The 18,213-nt window shown below is 53.1% G+C and overlaps 1 protein-coding gene and 1 long non-coding RNA gene across 13 annotated transcripts; one reads left to right on the forward strand and one right to left on the reverse strand.

Moving 5' to 3' along the window:
- Nucleotides 1–668: 668 nt before the first annotated feature.
- HYOU1 (hypoxia up-regulated 1) lies at nt 669–13,743 on the reverse strand. Of its 11 annotated transcripts, none has more exons than XM_054441694.2 (26): nt 13,656–13,743; nt 12,573–12,670; nt 12,253–12,346; nt 11,995–12,073; nt 11,690–11,844; nt 11,489–11,565; nt 10,997–11,178; nt 10,624–10,739; nt 9,140–9,332; nt 8,798–8,932; nt 8,580–8,662; nt 8,309–8,441; nt 7,928–8,115; nt 7,525–7,663; nt 6,269–6,329; nt 6,048–6,127; nt 5,510–5,695; nt 5,206–5,378; nt 4,969–5,056; nt 4,741–4,863; nt 4,440–4,573; nt 4,227–4,311; nt 3,049–3,289; nt 2,904–2,954; nt 2,242–2,292; nt 669–2,116 (listed from the first exon to the last, which is right to left on the reverse strand). In XM_054441694.2, the coding sequence occupies exons 2-26, from the start codon at nt 12,661–12,663 to the stop codon at nt 2,055–2,057; spliced, it is 3,000 nt and encodes a 999-aa protein (XP_054297669.2). In that variant the 5' UTR covers nt 12,664–12,670; nt 13,656–13,743; the 3' UTR covers nt 669–2,054. The 11 variants fall into 11 exon arrangements, with proteins under 11 accessions (XP_054297669.2, XP_054297666.2, XP_054297670.2 ...); XM_054441691.2 differs by having other exon boundaries at nt 2,242–2,295; nt 13,656–13,737; XM_054441695.2 differs by having other exon boundaries at nt 13,523–13,708.
- A 97-nt stretch (nt 13,744–13,840) lies between these two features.
- Nucleotides 13,841–17,131, forward strand: LOC134740319 (uncharacterized). 2 transcript variants are annotated; one of them, XR_010127712.1, is made up of 2 exons: nt 13,841–14,135; nt 14,515–17,131. It is a non-coding gene; the product is annotated as an uncharacterized LOC134740319 (long non-coding RNA). The 2 variants fall into 2 exon arrangements; XR_010127711.1 differs by having other exon boundaries at nt 15,336–17,131.
- Nucleotides 17,132–18,213: the final 1,082 nt, after the last annotated feature.

The following is an 18,213-nucleotide window of genomic DNA, read 5'->3' on the forward strand; positions in this document are numbered from 1 at the left end:
ACTAAAATACAAAAAAAAATTTAGCTGGGCATGGTGGCAGGTGCCTGTAATCCCAGCTACTGAGGAGGCTGAGGCAGTAGAATCACTTGAACCCGGGAGGCGGAGGTTGCAGTGAGCCTGGATTGCATTACTACACTCCAGCCTGGGCAACAGAGCAGGACAGTCTCAAAAAAAAAAAAAAAAAGTATGTTACCTAAAAATGCCTGGGATATAGGAGTCCAAATAATGTTAGCAGTAAGATAAAACCAGTATTTTGTTTCCTTGAAAAAAATACATATACAAATCTCAACTAAGTCCAAAGTGTTAATAACGTTTTGATGATGTAATTATTCAAACTTTTTGAGGTTTTCACTGTCACACATGCTGGAGTGCAGTGGCACGATCATAGCTCACTGAAGCCTCGAAGTCCTGGGCCCAAGGGACCCCCACTCCAGCCTCAGTCTCCCAAGTAGCTGGGTCTACAGGCACACATCCCCACACTCAGATAATTTCTTTTTTTTTTTTTTTTTTGAGACAGAGTCTTGCTGTTGCCCAGGCTGGTCTGGCCTCAAGCTGTCCTCCCATTTTGGGCTCCCAAAATGTTAAGATGACAGGTATGAGCCACCATGCCTGGCCCGAAGTTTCTATTTAAAAATTTTTCTATTTTTAAAAACTCACAGCACAAAAACTGTAGAAAAGAATATTTTATTGAAACAGTTTCTCAATTAACAATGGAGCAAAGTACAATTTGACTCAAACCTGTCCAACCAGCATCAACTGCTACTGAAAGAATTCAAACATACAGAAGAGGTGGGGGTGGGACCCTTAGGTCGCATCTCTGCCAATGTGGCAAAAAAAAAAAAAAAAAAAAAAAGGAAAAGACAAAATGACTGACACAGCCAGGTTCATTCTTGTCTTGGAGCTGGGGCGGCAGCCCTAGCTCCTGCTACAGACAGAATACTGGAGGACGGGCTCCCTAGGTGTAGGCATGGTGGGTCGGGGGCCCCCATCCTAGCAGAGCGATGCACAGAGGAAGGCCAGCCCTGACCCTCCTCCTTCATCCACAGGCCTGCCTCAGCGAGAGGGAGGTGGCATCTCTACATTCACACCATGGTCTCTCCTTTCCCCAGGATCTTGGGATAGGGGCTCACAGTAGAAAGCACATTTTGGTCAGCCCAGGGGGTCAGGGGGTGAAGGAAAGGCTCTGTCTGGGAGGAGCAGAACAGCAGAAGAGAGGAGGAGGCAGGGAGTTACAGGAACCTGGGGTACCAGGCTGCTGGGAAGATGCAGATTATGACAGAGCTTGCAGGATGCTGGCACCCCATGCCAACCACTCTACGTGGCTTTCTTCTTCGGAGAGGTGGTGGGCTCCCTTCTTCACTGTGTCCCTCCCTCCTCTTGCCACCAGGGGTGGGAAATCCTTCCAGATTTACTTCCGCCAATCCAGAGGTACAGGCTTTTAGGAAGGGGCAGAGAGCTGCCCAATTTGCAGCAGGAAGCCAAGGAAACCCGGGGGAAAGGAGCTGGATGGGAATGGGGAAGGGGGGCTCAGGGCAAGAGAAGCCCGCAGAGGAAGGAAAGAGCACAGATAGGCACTCAGAAACCAAACCCGGTAACCAAGGCTCTGCAGACACTGGCCTGAAAGGATGCTGATCGCATGGTGGGAGAGGAGGGGAGGGAAGGAACGATCACCAGAGAAGAGTGGAAACTCCCCAGCAACCTGATACCCTTCCCATCACCAGGACCCATCAGCCACTGGCAGCCATTCTCTTCCTACCCACAGGCAAAGGATTAAGACATTAATAGTGATTTTTCCCAAATTTAGGGCCTATATGGGTAGTGAAGAGGGAGTGGGGCTGGGGAGGAGAACAGTTTCCATTTTTAACCACAGAGGTACTGCCAAAGGAACCAGTGAGCTGTCCCTCCCTTCCCCTTCTCCACACCTCCAAATCACAGGGGTGAGAAAGAAACTCCAGCCGAGGGCAGGACCAACCCCTCCCCCAACCCTGGATGTTTAATAAATAGAAGTGGTGGGGGAAGGGGGTGGAGATGAATGGGGAAAACAGAGGTGGGGGTTATAGTTCGTCGTTCTTCAAAGGCCGCTTCTGTCCTGTCGATTGTTCTTTCTGTTCAGGTTCTGTTGGGAGTTGGGGGAGCAAAAGAATCATGGCAGGTGAAACAGAGGAACCAACCCCAGTTATTTGCAGAGGATTTCCTGAGACCCCACCAGGCTTCCCACCGTAGCCCCAGCTCCACCCTCACCTGCTCCAGGACCTCCTAACTCCAAAGGCTCAGTGTCTCCTGGCTCGGATCCTGCTTTGGGAAGGAACAGGTTAGTCTCTTCAGAAGGGAGGAAGAGGCCAGGGGAATGCTGGGCCAGTTTTTCCACGAAGAGCCAGCTAGTAAATATTTTAGGATGCATGAACCACATTTGGTCTCTTTGCCTACTCTTTTTTTTTTTTTTTATTGAGACAGAGTCTCTGTTGCCCAGGCTGGAGTGCAGAGTGCAGTGGCGCCATCTCGACTCACTGCAACTTCCGCCTCCCATGTTCAAGTGATTCTCCTGCTTCAGCCTCCTGAGTAGCTGGGATTAAAGTTGTGTGCCACTACGCCTGACTCTTTTTTTTTTGTATTTTTTTGGTAAAGATGGGGTTTCACCATGTTGGCCAGGCTGGTCTCGAACTCCTGACCTCAGGTGATCTACCCGCCTCAGCCTCTCAAAGTGCTGGGATTACAGGTGTTAAGCCACTGCGCCCGGCATTTTTTTTTTTTTTTTTTTTTTTTTTTTAAACAACCCTTTAAAAACACAAAGGCCATTCAAGCTCATGGGCTGTCTAGAAACAGAAACAGGCTGTGCCTACCAGTTTGCCTACCCCTGGGCTAATGTAACATCCACGTGCTCAACCATGGTTGCTCCAACTCACCAGTCTCTACTTTCTCAGGTTCTGAAATGGGCTCTGCATCTTCAGTCTGGCCTGGAAGGAAACCAGGGGTAAGATATAGCCTCAGGAAGGAAAGGAGGCTGTCTCCCTGTCCAGTAGAACATGCAGCCAGGTACCCTGTCCTCACCTGCTGGAGGGATGACCTTCTCCCCCTGGTCACTGCCACTGGCATTGAGAGGTGGCTCTGCCCGGGTCCCATTCTTGTCCTTAGGCCGGGGCCGGGGCTTGGTAAACTTGGCCTTATTGAGCAGATACTGCACCTCTCGGTCCAGGGCCATCATCTTAGCCTCAATGTCTTTTGAGAGCAACACAGGCTTCTCTGTAGCGGGCAGCTTGGCCTGCTCGGCCAGAGTTGCATTCTTCCAGGCCTGTGGGTGAGACCAGGAGAGGCTCCAAGCTAGCCATGGAGAGAGCAGACATCTCTGTCCCAGATGGAATCACACCCCCAACCAGCCTCTTCCCTCAGACTGCAAATAACTGCCACCCCTGGCCTCAGCCCCATGAGGCTAACAGACTCCTCAGAAGGGTATTAAAGGTTCTCCACAATGAAGTCCCAACCTGCATGTTTCTGGTTTACATCCTACTACTCTGGAGTGACTACAACTGAACAAACCCCTTGAATACTTTTTTTTTTTTTTTTTTTTTGAGACGGAGTCTCGCTCTGTTGCCAGGTTGGAGTGCAGTGGCGCGATCTCGGCTCACCGCAACCTCCACCTCCTGGGTTCAAAGGATTCTCCTGCCTCAGCCTCCCAAGTAGCTAGGACTACAGGCGACCACACCCAGCTAATTTCTGTGTATTTAGTAGAGACGGGGTTTCACCATGTTGACCAGGATGGTCTCAATCTCTCGACCTCGTGATTCGCCCACCTCAGCCTCCTTAAGTGCTGGGATTACAGGCGTGAGCCACCGCGCCCGGCTGAATACTCATTTCTTGACTCTCCACTTTACTGAGCTCTGGCTCAAGAGTCCCCACACATCCAAAACAGTTTCTGCTTCACATGACACATCAGTTTCACCTAGCCAAACCCTGGACCATGTTCTGAACCTAGCTCAAATCCCAGCCCCTCAAAGCAGCTTTCTCTGTCCTCATGGGATGGGCTTTTTTGCTCCTCCAGGCTGATGACTCTTACTGCCATGGCCCTTGCTTGGGACTAATCAGATGTGGGCTCAAATACAAACATCTTTTGTCTTCAGATTAGATGCTAAGCCAGGAGGCAGGGGCTGCCGTGGCTTCATCTCTCCGCCTCTCCCACAGTTCTTAGGATGGCAGCTAAGTATCTGGTTAAGTATTTACGAAGTGATTACCCAGGTCTCATTGATGACTTTCTCTAACGTTGTCATCTCCACCTCAGTGAAGATCTGGTCCATCTCTGGGATGAGCCGGGCCCCCCTGGAAGCCAGAAAGGAGACCATTAGCCCCAGAGGGAGAGGGGCCTGGAGTGTGGGGAGTGGGAAGCTGGTAGGAATGAAAACCAGTGGCCTTGGCAGGACTGCAAAAAGGGTTCAGGGGCTGCTCACTTGAGGAACATGCTGGAATGGTTGAGGAGATTATCGAGGGCAGACAGCCGTTCGGGCCACTTCTTGCGCTCCTCTACCCGAAAAAACAGCCCTTGGCACAGCTTCCTCAGCTCAGCCAGCTTCTCCTTCAACATCTGATGGATGTGGGATTGGGCAGAGGGGTGGAAGGGACGACAGCAGAGCCTGGAGTCAGCCCCATGTCCTTCTGTATGGGCTCAAGCCCCAGCTCTTCTCTCTCTCTCACCCTGGGAGAGGAAGGAGAGCTCCCCTTCCACCTGCCATGTCCTGAGAGGCCCCTCACCACTGTGGTGGCTCCAACACCCTCATCCTCCAGCCAGGTCGACGCGGCGCTGAGCTTCCCGGAGATCTCCTCACGCTGCTCCTCTGTGGACACTTCCTGGTACTCGGGCTGGTACAGCTTGTCCTGGGGAGGGGGACATGTAAACACATGCACCCGCAAGCCCAGAGGCAAGGCCCACAGAGCCAGGCGTAAGCCCAGTGGGGGGGCTGCTGCCTCCTGCCCACTGACCTGGGTCTCAAAGATGAACGCTTCCAAGCTGTTGGCAGCTTTTTCCCGTTCCTGCTTCTCCAGGTCTCGGAGTGTCAAGTCCTGAAGTCTATGGGACAAAAGAGGGGAAGGGATGAGGCAGAGGGGAAGTGAGAACTTGAGACTCTGGGTCAGACAGCCCTCCCTCCCAGGGCACCATCCCACATCCTGCCACCTTGCACACACATGTACACATACACACCAGCTGTCCTCACTTACTTCTGCACCGACTGAGCCAGCTTATCCTCTGGCAAGTCAGGCAGGTCCAGAACAACCAGCTCCACCCCGATCTCCTCTACCATTCGCCGCTTCCTGGCGGGCTTCTGCTTCTTCTCTCCCTCTGGGGCTGAAGCGACGCCCTCAGGCCCTGCCTCTGCCTTCTCACTTGGTTTCTGGGTGGGAAGAGTCAGGGGTGTCAGGAAAAGCCTCTGCCCTCCTACATTCTCCACAAGGCCAGAAACAAGGCAGGCGCCCGCTCCCTTAGCCTCTGGATCCACACTGGCCTTCCTCTGCCACAGCTCACCTGGGCCTCAGACTTGTCCCCATTTTCTTTTTCTGTGGCCTTTTCTCCCTCAGGGGTTGCATCTCCCTTAGGTTCAGGGGGTGGGGGCTGAGAGCCATCCTCCACTGGGGCCTCAGCTTCCTCCTTGAGCTCCACCTGCTCCCCAGGCTCATCCTTGCTCCCCTCTGCAGGGCTCTCCTCTTCCTCCTGGGAAACACCACAGGCGCCCCAGGGAACGATCAGGAGCAGAGCCTCCAGGCAGGCCTGGCTCAGCACTGCCGACCCCATGGGGGTTCCATACAGGTGACTGCTGTATGGAAACGGTCAATGGCCTGCTTGGACTGTGGCAATCTAGCTGGACAAAGGAAGAGCATCTGCAATGAGGGGAATGGGCCTTGGGAGCGCCGGTCAAGGAACAGCTCAGAGCCCAGAGGATCCTGGGGAGTGAATGGTTAACACAACAGGGGCAGGGGTGGCCTACCCTCACCCCCTTCCTCTGCTGCTACTACCTGCACCCCCCACCATCCTCCATGCTTCCCTGGCTCCATCCTGAACTCACCTGGACAGTATCAGTACCGTTCTCCTTGGCATCTGGTGTGGTACCACCTCCAAACAGGCTGGAAATGGTGTTGCCAAGTTCTAGGGGGAGCAAAACCCAAAGACTCAAAAGAAGACCACAGCAGTGACTCCACCTTCTAACCCAAGGGCCATGCCCTGTCCACCTCCCCAACCCTCACACAAGTACATTCTCTCCCATACACACACGCAAGCTCATCTTACTGGTGAGAGTAGATTCCTCTTCTGGGCTGTCCTCCACCAGTGTCTCAAATACAGACTCCACCTGAAAACAGGTTCAAAATGAAGAAACACACAGGCTAATCCACCTTTTCTCCACAAACATCCTGCCAAAGTGGGTGTTTGCTTATGCACACTCCATGCCGTCACAGGCCTAGTCTTTCACCTGCCTTTTCTAAGGACTTGGAGGTGGTCACCCATCTCCTTTGATTAAGAGCCCCCCATGAATAGGGTCCCAGCTCCTTTTTCTCCAAAGAGCCCCCTACTTCTCCACTCAATAACTGTATGGGCCATTACATCCATATTACCCCCAGATTTGTTCTTCAAAAACGGATTCCTGGCTGAGTGCAGTGGCTTATGCCTGTAATCTCAACACTTTGGGAGGCCAAGGCAGGTGGATCACTTGAGGTCAGGGGTTTGAGACCAGACTGGCCAACAAGGTGAAACCCCATCTCTACTCTAAATAACAAAAATTAGCCAGGCGTGGTGGCATGTAATCCCAGCTACTCAGGAGGCTGAGACAGGAGAATCACTCGAACCCAGGAGGCGGAGGTTGCAAGATCACGCCACTGTACTCCAGCCTGGACAACAGAGCAAGACTCTGTCTGGAAAAAGTAGTAATAATAATAAGTGGATTCCTGAGGCCAGGCAGAGTGGCTCCCACCTGTAATCCCTGTACTTTGGGAGGTTGAGGCAGGATGATCGCTTGATCCCAGGAGTTAGAGACCAGTCTGGACAACATAGTGAGACCCTGTCTCTATAAATAAAGTACAAAAAAATTTAGCAGGATGTGGTGGCACATGCGTATCGTCCCAGCTACTCAGGAGGCTGAGATGGGAGGATCATTTAAGCCCAAGTGTTCAAGGCTGGAATGAGCTATGACCATGCCATTATGTTCCAGCTTAAGTGACAGAGCCAAGACCCTCTCAAAAAAAAAAAAAAAAAAAAAAAAAAAAACAAAAAACAGTGGATTCTTCAAACCATTCAATAGTTCCAAGAAATTTACAATGCCTATATCAAACCATTCAATAGTTCCAAGGAATTTACAATGCCTATAAGCATTTATAGGCTATAAGGAGGTCTGCACCAGATCATCAGTTAGCTCTGTTCAGAGCCAACATTTTTCTGATTCCTAAACCTTTTTTGGTTATCATATCCTAATGCCATGTGGAACCCACTTTGGAAATGGCTGGCAGGGTCTGAGCCCCTGCTCTGCACACAGGGTCTCCTTTAGCTCTCACCCTGTCTAGACTGAGCACGCCACTCTCATCCAGGTTGAAGTGAGCCTTGATGCCCTTGGACTCGTAGTCAGGATACTTCTTGAAGCTGTCACCCACCCCTTTTAGCTTCACTGTGGTCAGATTCTGGGAGCCAAATACCCTGGTTGGGGAGGAAAGAGGAGTTCAGGGGGACCCACCCCAGCCCATCTCCCCCTCTAGACCACATGGCCTCCTGGCACGAGGTGTCGGGGCACTCCCCAAGGGCACACTCAAGAGGACGGATGCATTCTCCAGTGAAGCTGCTCATAGCTGCCCTGTTTCAGCCCTGCAGACCCACATCCTCCCTCACCCCCGAGTCCTCAGATTATCCAGCAGCCACGCCTCCCCCTCCCTGGAGCTCCCATCCTGCACCCCCGCCCCTCACCGAAGATCTTCAGGCCCCAGGAAGCCCAGGTCACCGTAGTTGATGTGGAAGCTGAAATCATGGCTGTAGCGGTTAAAGGTGATGACTTTGCGTTGAGGGTAGGGCCCCATCCGAGAGAAGAGTACCCGTTTATTGTGCTTCAGGCTGTGAATCCCAGGCTCCTCCTCCACCTCCCTCGTGAACTCCACCTACACAGCAGGCAGACAGAGGCAAACTGTTGCACACTAGAGAACCCGAGTAGGTTCTGGGGTAAGGATGGGGGTGGGGTGGGGGATACCTCTTAGCAGAAAGACAAAGGGATGAGCCAGAGCAGACAGAAGGGGAAACCCCACTTGGGAGAGGTAAAGGGAGCTTGTCACTTGCTCAGTCAGGCTCACTCACCAGAATGGGGTAGACCACTGCATCTCGGACGACAAATGGCTTCACTTTAAAGGCTTTGCTGAGCGCAGCTGCCTGGTACACTGCCCCCATGGCGGCTGCTTCATCTGCATTGATGTTCTTCCCCAGCTCCTCCCTGGGAAAGCCCCAAGCCTCAGCACGGTCTACCCTGGAGCATGCAACCGGGACTTCCCTCCCCTCAGCCCTCCAGCTGCTCACCCCGAAGCCCTGCCCCAGGCAGAACTCAGCCCAGCGCTCTAGCCCCCACACTCACTTGCCCACGGCCTTCAGCAGCACCTCCTGAACTTTGGGAACCCGAGTGGCCCCGCCCACCAGGATCACCTGCTCAACCTCATCCTGCAGTGGGTAAGAATGAGAGGTGGAACAGCATGCAGTTAGCACCCTTCCTTGGCACTGACTCGCCCCTTGACGTCCCATGGGTTTACTATGCCCTTTCCTAAGGGGCATTCCCGCCTTCCCCTACTCGCTCACCAGACTCATTTCAGCACTCTGGAGGGCCTGCTGTACAGGCCCAGGCACCCGCTCAAATAAGTCTGCACACAACTCCTCAAATTCCACACGAGTCACTTTTGCCTTGAAGTCCACATCATCCATCAGGCCTTCAATCTGGGAGAGGATGGGGACTGTCAGGGGGTTCTTGCCCAGATCCCGCTCTCTTGGTGAGTAGGACAGAAACAAAAAGAATAGGTCTTTGGGAGGATGGTAGAGGGAGGAGCATGGGCCATGCCAGGCACGAGCAGCCCAGTTCAGTGGCAGGGTCCCCCACCCTCTATGTGGGACAAAATATAGCCTCAACCAGCCACTTGTGGGCACCTGTGCCATGTGGTCAGCGTTGGCACTGAGGACAGTTTTGAGCCGATTAGCCTCACGCAGCAGCTTGGCCATGGCACGCGGGTTCTCCCGCACATCCTTTGCTCTCTGACCCTTGCGCTGCTCATTGAAAAGCCCAGCCAGGTGTTCTCGAAGCCGGAGCTCCATCTCCAGGCCCCCCAGGGTACGGTCAAATCTGTTGAGAAAAGGGAGCAGGGAAAAACATGAAGAACACATGGAGTCCCCGCATCTGCATAGGAGCCTCTCATCCCCACATGGCACCTTTCCTTCATCTCAGGGGACCTTGTTCATCTCCAGTGCCCCATGTGTGGACACACACTCTGCCCTCAACTCTCTACAGCACAGCTGACACCTCGCAGTGACCCTTCTTCCACTCGTTCATTCGACAGTGTTTACTGAGCATTACTTATGTACTTCCCTCTGGGAATACAAATGTGGCGGCGGGGAAAGAGACAGGGTCCCTGCTATGGAAAGGTTGAATAATCACACAAATGTGAAATTATCACTACATCACATGTTGTAAAGGTGAGGGGACAATGCCTGCAGAACATGCATGGGGGGAGATTCAGGCTACTGAGGGAGACCCAAGAACATGTCCCCTAAAAAGTGATGCCTGAACTGAAACCTGAAGGATAAGTTCAGTGCAAGCATCACTTGAACTGAAGAGTTCAGAGTTCACTAGCTGGAGGGGAAAGAACATTCTAGACAGAAGCAACAATGTTCATAAAGACCTTGAAGTGGGAGAGTGCATGGCAAGTTCCAGAGGAGGGCAAGCATCACTGGGGCTCAAAGAGAGAGAGGGCTCAGGGCTCAGACAGGCTGTGGAAGACAGGGTTGAGACAGACGCAGGGAAAGTTTTGGAGCCAGTGACACGTTTTTAAAGAAACAGGTAATGATCAGGTTGGATTTTAGGAAGAACCCTCTGGCTGCAATATGAAGAAAGAACTGAAAGGAGACGTCACTAGGAACAGGGAGATGTTTTTAATTCTGCAAATAAGAGGTGATGGTAACTTGGGCTGGGTGGTAATGGTGAAAACACAAAAAGATGATTTCAAGAAATAAGACAACAGGGCACATGTTCTCAGGATCTCCTGAGGGCTATGTCACAGGCCATGAAAAAAAAATTAAAAAGAAATAAGACAACAAGAATGTTAAATTATTTAACTAGAAATGACAAGAGAACAAAAACATAATTGAATCTGACACCCTACATATTGCCTACAGCTCCATGGATTTCCTTAGAATACATTTTGAAAGTTCCATGTCTTCCAATTTTCCCAAACTGTCCTCCCCTGCGCCCCGGCTTCCCCTTACTCTTTGTGAGTGGTCCCCTACGATGACTGATGCCTCAATCAGGAGACCATTCCTGCAGCATGCAGGAAAGCAAAGCAGTGTGTCTCCTCCAAGAAGAAACCCCTGACTTGAGGGTCTTCACAAGCAGCCCTCCCTGCCAAGTACCCACTCACCCTACTCCCCGGATCTGCAGCTGTGGCTGCATCCCAGCTTCCTTAGTCTTCACCATCTGGTAGGTCACAATGGTGCATACGGTGCTGCCTGAGCCCATGTCATAGAACATGATATTCTGTAGAGATATCGAGGCAACTGTCACAGGAACCTTTTCAAACTCCAGGGGGACTGTTTGCTCACCCACCTGCTTCCAAAGGGCTGTCTGACTCTTAACACAAAACTAAACAGCTCCAACAGGGGCTGGGAGGAGGCTACTGGTGCATTTTGCCAAGGGCCAGCCTAGCCATGCAAACAAGATGCAAAAGGGACCAAGTGGCCTCCATCCTTAGATTCAGTCACCCTGCACGTCTGGTCGAGGCTCCCCTGGCTCACCTGGGCAGTGGTGTTGATATCTTTCCGGCGGAAGACACCATAGCTGAGGGCAGTGGCAGTGTTGTCATTGATGAGCTGCAGCACTTTGAGGCCAGCCATACGAGCAGCCTGCAGCACAGCTCGGCGTTCGGCCTGGTTGAAGAAGACTGGCACGGTGATCACTGCATCCTTGATGGGCTGCTCTACAGACGACAACAGAAAAAGGTCCCGCCGGCTCCATACCTTAGATGAGGGCTTCTAATCTCGTCACTAATGACATTTTGGACTAGGTAATTCTTTGTTGTGGCTGCTGCCCTGTGCACTGTAGGATGTTTAGCAGCATCCCTGGCCTCTACCCACTAGATACCAGTTGCACCCCTTAGATGTGACAACCAAAATATATCTTCAGATGTTGCTAAATGTTCCCTGGGAGGCAAAGTTGCCCCTGTTGGAGAATCACTGCCCTAGATCCTGGGGAGCCTGGCCACCAAGGGCCCCACCTTGACCACTTACCTGCAAAATCTTCAGCTAGAGAACGAGAATAATTGAGAACCATGCCCAACACTTCCTCAGGTGAGAACTGCAACTGCCTGAGGGGAGGGAAGGTAGTTAGAGCCAAGGAAAGCCAGGCATTAAGGCAGGACAATCAGGAACACACACCAATAAGGAGCCCAGCAGCGTTGCCGAGACCACCTTCCCCAACAGAACACTCACGAGCTGATCTGAAAGTGCACAGTCTGCCTCTGTGGGTCGAAAGTCAGCTCGTGCTCCGGGAAGCGGGCCTGGTAAAGAGCTACATGGGGGTTATCTGCCTGCTTCCCCAGGAGGTGCTGGAAGTAACGTAGCGTAGCCTTTGGATTCTTAATCGCCTGAGGGGTGAAGAAGAAGCAGACCAGTGTTAGGCTCCCAAGTCCACCATTACCTACTTACATCACAGAGCCTGATAAGGAAACAGACTCTGGGGGCTGCCATCTCCTCTCCTCTGTCCACCACTCTGGGAAGGGGGACTACTAGCTCACCATGCTTGCTGCACTGTCTCCAAAGAATCTTTCATTTTCTTTCAGGGTCACAATCACCGGGGTTTTCCTCCGAGATTCCCTGAGGAAAAGAGACTTTGGGCCCAGGTGCCTGCAGCAGAAGGACTCAGAAGCCTCGACACTCACACACATTTAACCACTCAGATGCCGAAGTCTGCTGTGGGCAGTGTGACTAACACATTCACACTTGGGAGCCCAGACTCCCTCGTTCCCCACCCTTAACACGGGGGCCACCCTCACTTATTCAAGACAATTTCCATGGGCACTCCAGGTTTGACGATGGCCACCTTCATGGACTCACTGCCCAGGTCCACAGACATCACTGCCAGTGTATCTGAAGGGAAAAGAGGTTTGTCAGTTAGCTCTCCCTTCGCCCACCTTCCTGAGACTCCCTCTAATCAAAGCATACCACTTTCCGTGGGTAAACGAAGATGGCAAAAGACAAAAAGGCCTGGACCTAACAACTCAAGAGACTTCTGACCAACAGCCCCAAGCCCACTTCCCATCATGCATCCTTCAGTCATCATTTATCCATTTGCTCCCTCTACTGGGGTACATACCACTCAGTGCCAACAGGTCTGCCAAGAGCACAGCCACCAAGGCCCAACAGACTCGCCTCCTCGGCCTCTGCCTCCTAACTTTGACTGCCATAGTGCCCCTGGGGGAGGCGAAGAAAGAAAACACTTGAAACTGGATGCCCGGAGTGAAGGAGACGGAACCACATCCCAGAACGGAGAAGCTGTAAGATCATATCTACTCCATTCTTACCCAGGGCAGAGCAGCCTACTTCTCCCCTTCTCCCTCCTGATGGGTACAAACCACTCTCTAACCATCCCAGCAGCGCCCACACAAAGGCCCAAGTGAAAGAGCATGGGTCCTCGGCTTTGCCACATCCCTAAACAGAGAAGCTAACAGGACAAGAGGAAGGAGACCCGAGCCTTTCGTCCACCACACAGGCAGTGAGTGGCGCACCGCAGCACTGTGCCTGTTGTCAGACACCTGGGGTGCGGCCAGGGATCCCCGCCCAGGGCTCAACTACCTCCCCACACCTGGAGCTCCCCCGCTGACGGTGAAAGCCAGGCTGGGCCTGGACGGGAAGAGAAAGGTAATGACGTTGGGGGTGGCTAGGATGGAGGAAAGGCCTATCTCCTCCTCGGCATCCCTGCGGGTTGTCCCGCCCCCTCCCCTTTCCCAGCTCACTCCCCGGCCCCGCTGTGCCCAGAGACGCAGTGCCACGGGCGGTAAGGTTCCCCGCCCGGCGGGCATCCGGTACCCGGTGTTCACCTAAACCACACCTGACGAAGGCGGCGGCTCCCACTCCCGGAAACGGATCCCAGCCCGCCCCAGCGCGTGGGGACAGACCGGGGGCCGAGCTGCGTGCCCCCCAGTGCGAGGCCGAGCGCCCGGCGTCCGCGCGGCCCTCCCTTGCGCTCCCGACCCGCCCCCGGAGCTCGCACGCTGTCTCCCCTAGGAGGGGTGGCCGGCCCGCACCTCCATCCACCCCCGCTACCTCTTGCCTCCGCTCCTGCGGCCCCAGCTCTGGGACAGACGCGGCACGAACGTACCCACGAGGCCGGCAGCGCCCCCCACCCGCGCCCTTCACAACTCCCCTCGGTTTGCAAACTGTTACATTAGCCACCAACCTCTCGGCGGCGTCTGGCGCACCAGCCGGCCCCGGACGCGGCGCGCGCTCATTGGAGCCTCGGCCGCCCGGCCCTGCGCTGTGCGCCCGGCCCCGCCCCCGCCGCCCCGGCGCGCGTACCCATTGGACCACGTCCCAGGCCCCGCCCCCTTCCTTTGCCAGCCTTGTACTGGGGGCGGTGGAGGGGACCAGCCACCGGTTGGGCAGAAGCCGCCGGCGTCGGCCTGGGATTGGACCACGTCACGGGGCCAGCGCGCTGCACTCTTTCCTCCCCAGCGCCGGCCCCGGAGCGACCGCGGGACATTTTCCGGCGCTGGATGCTTTGCTGCCGGGGTTCGGGAGTAACCTGCGCTTGGAGCAGGTCGGCCGCACTGCAGTCCCGCACTCAGGGCTCTTCTTCCGGTCACCTGGAGAGCCCGGCCGAGGAATGGAATGACAGACATCCTGTCCGCAGCCCCGCGGAGGAGGCGCTGGCCTGCCGGTTGGTATTGAGGTGCCCTAGGCTTTGGATAGACATTGGAGAATGGCTGTGCCTCGGACTGAGTCCGCCGCAACCCCCTCTGTTTTACTGAGGAAACAAGCCACAGAAAAAGATGTTTGCTGATGGGTCAGAGATAACCGATGCATTCGTCGCAGAATCTGGCCTGGATTTCTTAGGTTAAGCCCCACTCATTTGTATAAGAAAGAATATTCCAAACTTAAGTGCTACACACAAAAGACACTTTTATTTGTGAGGCTATAGTTGGTTGAGCTTGTGTGCACCTTCTCATATTTCTGTTCTATTAAATCTTGTGAACATTACTCTTTAGCTGTTTCTGTCATAGAATGACAGAAGCACCTCACTGCTTTCTAACTTACAGCTCCATAGAAATGTGCGCAGTCGCCCGGGCGCGGTGGCTCACGCCTGTAATCCCAGCATTTTGGGAGGCCGAGGCGGGCGAATCACTTGAGGTCAGGAGTTCGAGACCAGCCTGGCCAACATGGTGAAACCCCGTCTCTACCAAAACTACAAAAATTAGCCGGGCGTGGTGTTGGGCGCCTTTAATCCCAGCTACTCAGGAGGCTGAGGCAGGAGAATTGCTTGAATCCGGGAGGCGGAGGTTGCAGTGAGCCCAGACTGCGCCACTGCACTCCAGCCTGGGCGACAACCACAAGACTCCTAATCAAAAAACAAAAAGAAAAAGAAATGTGCGCAGTCCTTGGAGAGTGCATTTTCCTTAAGTGTGGATGGAAATAAGTCATCTGTTTTCTCTCCTACTAAGTTGATGCCTGGCCACCCTTCACAGAAAGGCCCGCTTGAAGGCCCTGGCTGTCAGGGCCAGGGCTGTGTCAAGCCTGAACTTGTTTAAGGAGCTCTTAGCTCTTCCTTTCTCTACATTTTTCGTGATGCTTAGGTGGAGAGTGGTCCGGTGTCTATGCTTAGAAGGAAAAATTATTGGCAGTCCCAGAGAGAGTCTATTCTTCCTTTTAAGAATAGTTATGTATTCAGGCAGTAGACAAATTGGTAGAAATAGAAATTCACTTAAAATTTTAACAGAATTTAATTACACAAATAATACACAAATGTAATCTTTAAAAAATTCATTCTACATAAAGGTAAATTTCCGCCTTCTCCCCTCTCCCCTCTCCCCTTCTTCGGTCTCCCTCTCCTTCTTTTTTCGGTCTCCCTCTGTTGCCAAAGCTGGACTGTACTGCCGTGATCTCGGCTCGCTGCAACCTCCCTGCCTCGGGCTCCTGTGATTCTCCTGCCTCGGCCTGCTGAGTGCCTGGGATTGCAGGCGTGCGCCGCCACGCCTGACTGGTCTTTGTATTTTTGGTGGAGACGGGGTTTCGCCGTGTTGACCGGGCTGGTATCCAGCTCCTGGCCTCGAGGGATCTGCCCGCCTCGGCCTCCCGAGGTGCTGGGATTGCAGACGGAGTCTCGCTCACTCAATGCTCAATGTTGCTCAGGCTGGAGTGCAGTGGCGTGATCTCGGCTCGCTACAGCCTCCACCTCCCAGCCGCCTGCCTTGGCCTCCTAAAGTGCTAAGATTACAGCCTCTGCCCCGCCGCCACCACGTCTAGGAAGTGAGGAGAGCCTCTGCCTGGCTGCCATCCTGTATAGGAAGTGAGGAGCGTCTCTGCCCCGCCGCCCATCGTCTGGGATGTGAGGAGCGCCTCTGTCCAGTTGTCCCGTCTAGGAGGTGAGGAGCACCTCTGCCCGGCCGCCACCCCGTGTGGGAGGAAGTGAGGAGCGCCTCTACCTGGCCGCCCCATCTGGAAAGTGAGGAGCGCCTCTGCCCGGCCGCCCCGTCTGGGAGGTGAGGAGCGCCTCTGCCCGGCCGCCCCGTCTGGGAGGTGAGGAGCGCCTCTGCCCGGCCGCCCCGTCTGGGAGGTGAGGAGCGCCTCTGCCCGGCCGCCCCGTCTGGGAGATGAGGAGCGCCTCTGCCCGGCCACCCAACGTCTGGGAGGTGAGGAGCACCTCTGCCCGGCCGCCCTGTCTGGGAGGTGAGGAGCGCCTCTGCCCGGCCGCCTCCCCGTCTGGGAGGAAGTGAGGAGCACCTCTGCCCGGCCGCCCCGTCTGGGAAGTGAGGAGCGCCTCTGCCTGGCCGCCCCCCGTCTGGGATGTGAGGAGCGCCTCTGCCCTGTCTGGGAGGTGTACCCAACAGCTCCGAAGAGACAGCGACCATCGGGAGCGGGCCATGAGGACGATGGTGGTTATGTTGAAAAGAAAGGGGGGAAGTGTGGGGAAAGGAAGGAGAGATCAGATTGTTGCTGTGTCTGTGTAGAAAGAGGTGGGCATAGGAGACTCCATTTTGTTCTGACTAGGAGAAATTCTTCTGTCTTGGGATGCTGTTGATCTATGGCCTTTCCCCCAGCCCCGTGCTCTCTGAAACATGTGCTGTGTCAACTCAGGGTTAAATGGATTAAGGGCGGTGCAAGATGTGCTTTGTTAAACAGATGCTTGAAGGCAGCATGCTCTTTAAGAGTCATCACCACTCCCTAATCTCAAGTACCCAGGGACACAAACACTGCAGAAGGCCGCAGGGTCCTCTGCCTAGGAAAACCAGAGACCTTTGTTCATGTGTTTATCTCCCGACCTTCTCTCCACTATTATCCTATGACCCTGCCATATCCCCCTCTCCGAGAAACACCCAAGAATGATCAATAAATACTTAATTAAAAAAAAAGGTAAATTTCCTTGACGCCAACCCAAACCCCCACTCTCTCGTGGAGGTATCTGCTATTGTCAGTGTGGTGTATAAGCTTCCAGGTATTTCCCCCTTTTACACATATATATATCCTAGAAACATGTAGCTTTTATCTTTTCATAATATACATTTTTTTATTTTTTGTAACCAACACCTTGTTTGCCTTTTATCTTTTTTAAAACCATAAAATGTTACACAATTACATTGTTTGCAATTTTTTTTAAACTAATAAATTGGAGCATTTTTTAAACTAATAAACTAATAAAATGGAGCATTTTGCATGTAACTGTGATTCACTTCCTCGTTTACTGCTGTAGAACATTCCATAGCATGGGTTCGTTCTGTCATAATGATAGACATATAAGCTGTCAGTTCAATTCCACAGGGAAATATTTTTTTTCTCAGTAATTGACTCCACTTTTGGCCAACTATCCAGTAGATTCTTTCCATCCATTTTTTTTTTTTTTTTTTTTTGCGACAGAGTCTGTGTCATCCAGGCTGGAGTGCAGTGGTGCAGTCTTGGCTCATTGCAACCTCCACCTCCTGGGTTCAAGCGATTCTCCTGACTCAGCCTCCCAAGTAGCTGGGACTACAGGCACACACCACCATGCCTGGCTAATTTTTGTATTTTTAGTAGAGTCAGGGTTTCACCATGTTGGCCAGGCTGGTCTCGAACTCCTGACCTCAGGTGATCCGCCTGCCTCGGCCTCTCAAAGTGCTGGGATTACAGGCGTGAGCCACCACACCCAGCCTTTCCATCCATTTCAAACAGAGAGCATGCGTTTTAACATTTATTGGGCCACTCTGATATGCAAGCACTGGGCTAGGTGCTGCTAATCCAGAGATGGGTGTGAGCTTGTCCTTACCCTCAAAGAAGTCATAATGTGTTGGGAAACAAATATGTTCATTGTTTCATGCGCTTATTAAAAATCTATTTGGGAGGGCCGGGCACAGTGGCTCACGCTTGTAATCCTAGCACTTTGGGAGGCCAAGGCAGGCAGATTGCCTGAGCTTAGGAGTTCAGGACCAGTCTGGGCAACATGGTGAAACCCCGTCTCTACTAAAATACAAAAAAATTAGCCCAATGTGGTGGTGCATGCCTGTAGTCCCAGCTACTCGGGAGGCTGAGGCAGGAGAATTGCTTGAACCCAGGAGGCAGAGGCTGCAGTGAGCCGAGATTGTACCACTATACTCCAGGCTGGGCGACAGAGTGAGACCCTGTCTCAAAAAAAAAAAAAAAAAAAGAAGAAGAAAGCTCTCGAAGCTCCTAAGAGAGCTCCAACCATGAATACCCCTGGTGGGAGCATGGTTCTGCCACAGCTACAGTTCTTAACCTGGGTATCTGTCCTCCTGGGTAGTGAAGCAGGT

The sequence above is a fragment of the Pongo pygmaeus genome, chromosome 9, assembly GCF_028885625.2.
Source record: "Pongo pygmaeus isolate AG05252 chromosome 9, NHGRI_mPonPyg2-v2.0_pri, whole genome shotgun sequence".
In the NCBI taxonomy this organism is placed as follows: Eukaryota; Metazoa; Chordata; class Mammalia; order Primates; family Hominidae; genus Pongo; species Pongo pygmaeus.

Coding starts and splice junctions, on each gene's coding strand:
- HYOU1 (XM_054441691.2), bottom strand. CDS start 12,663: ATGGCAGTCAAAGTTAGGAGGCAGAGGCCGAGGAGGCGAGTCTGTTGG. Junction 8,442..8,579: donor CTGCTGAAGGCCGTGGGCAA/GTGAGTGTGGGG, acceptor GGGCTTTCCCAG/GGAGGAGCTGGGGAAGAACA. Junction 5,057..5,205: donor CTGGCTCAGTCGGTGCAGAA/GTAAGTGAGGAC, acceptor TTTGTCCCATAG/ACTTCAGGACTTGACACTCC.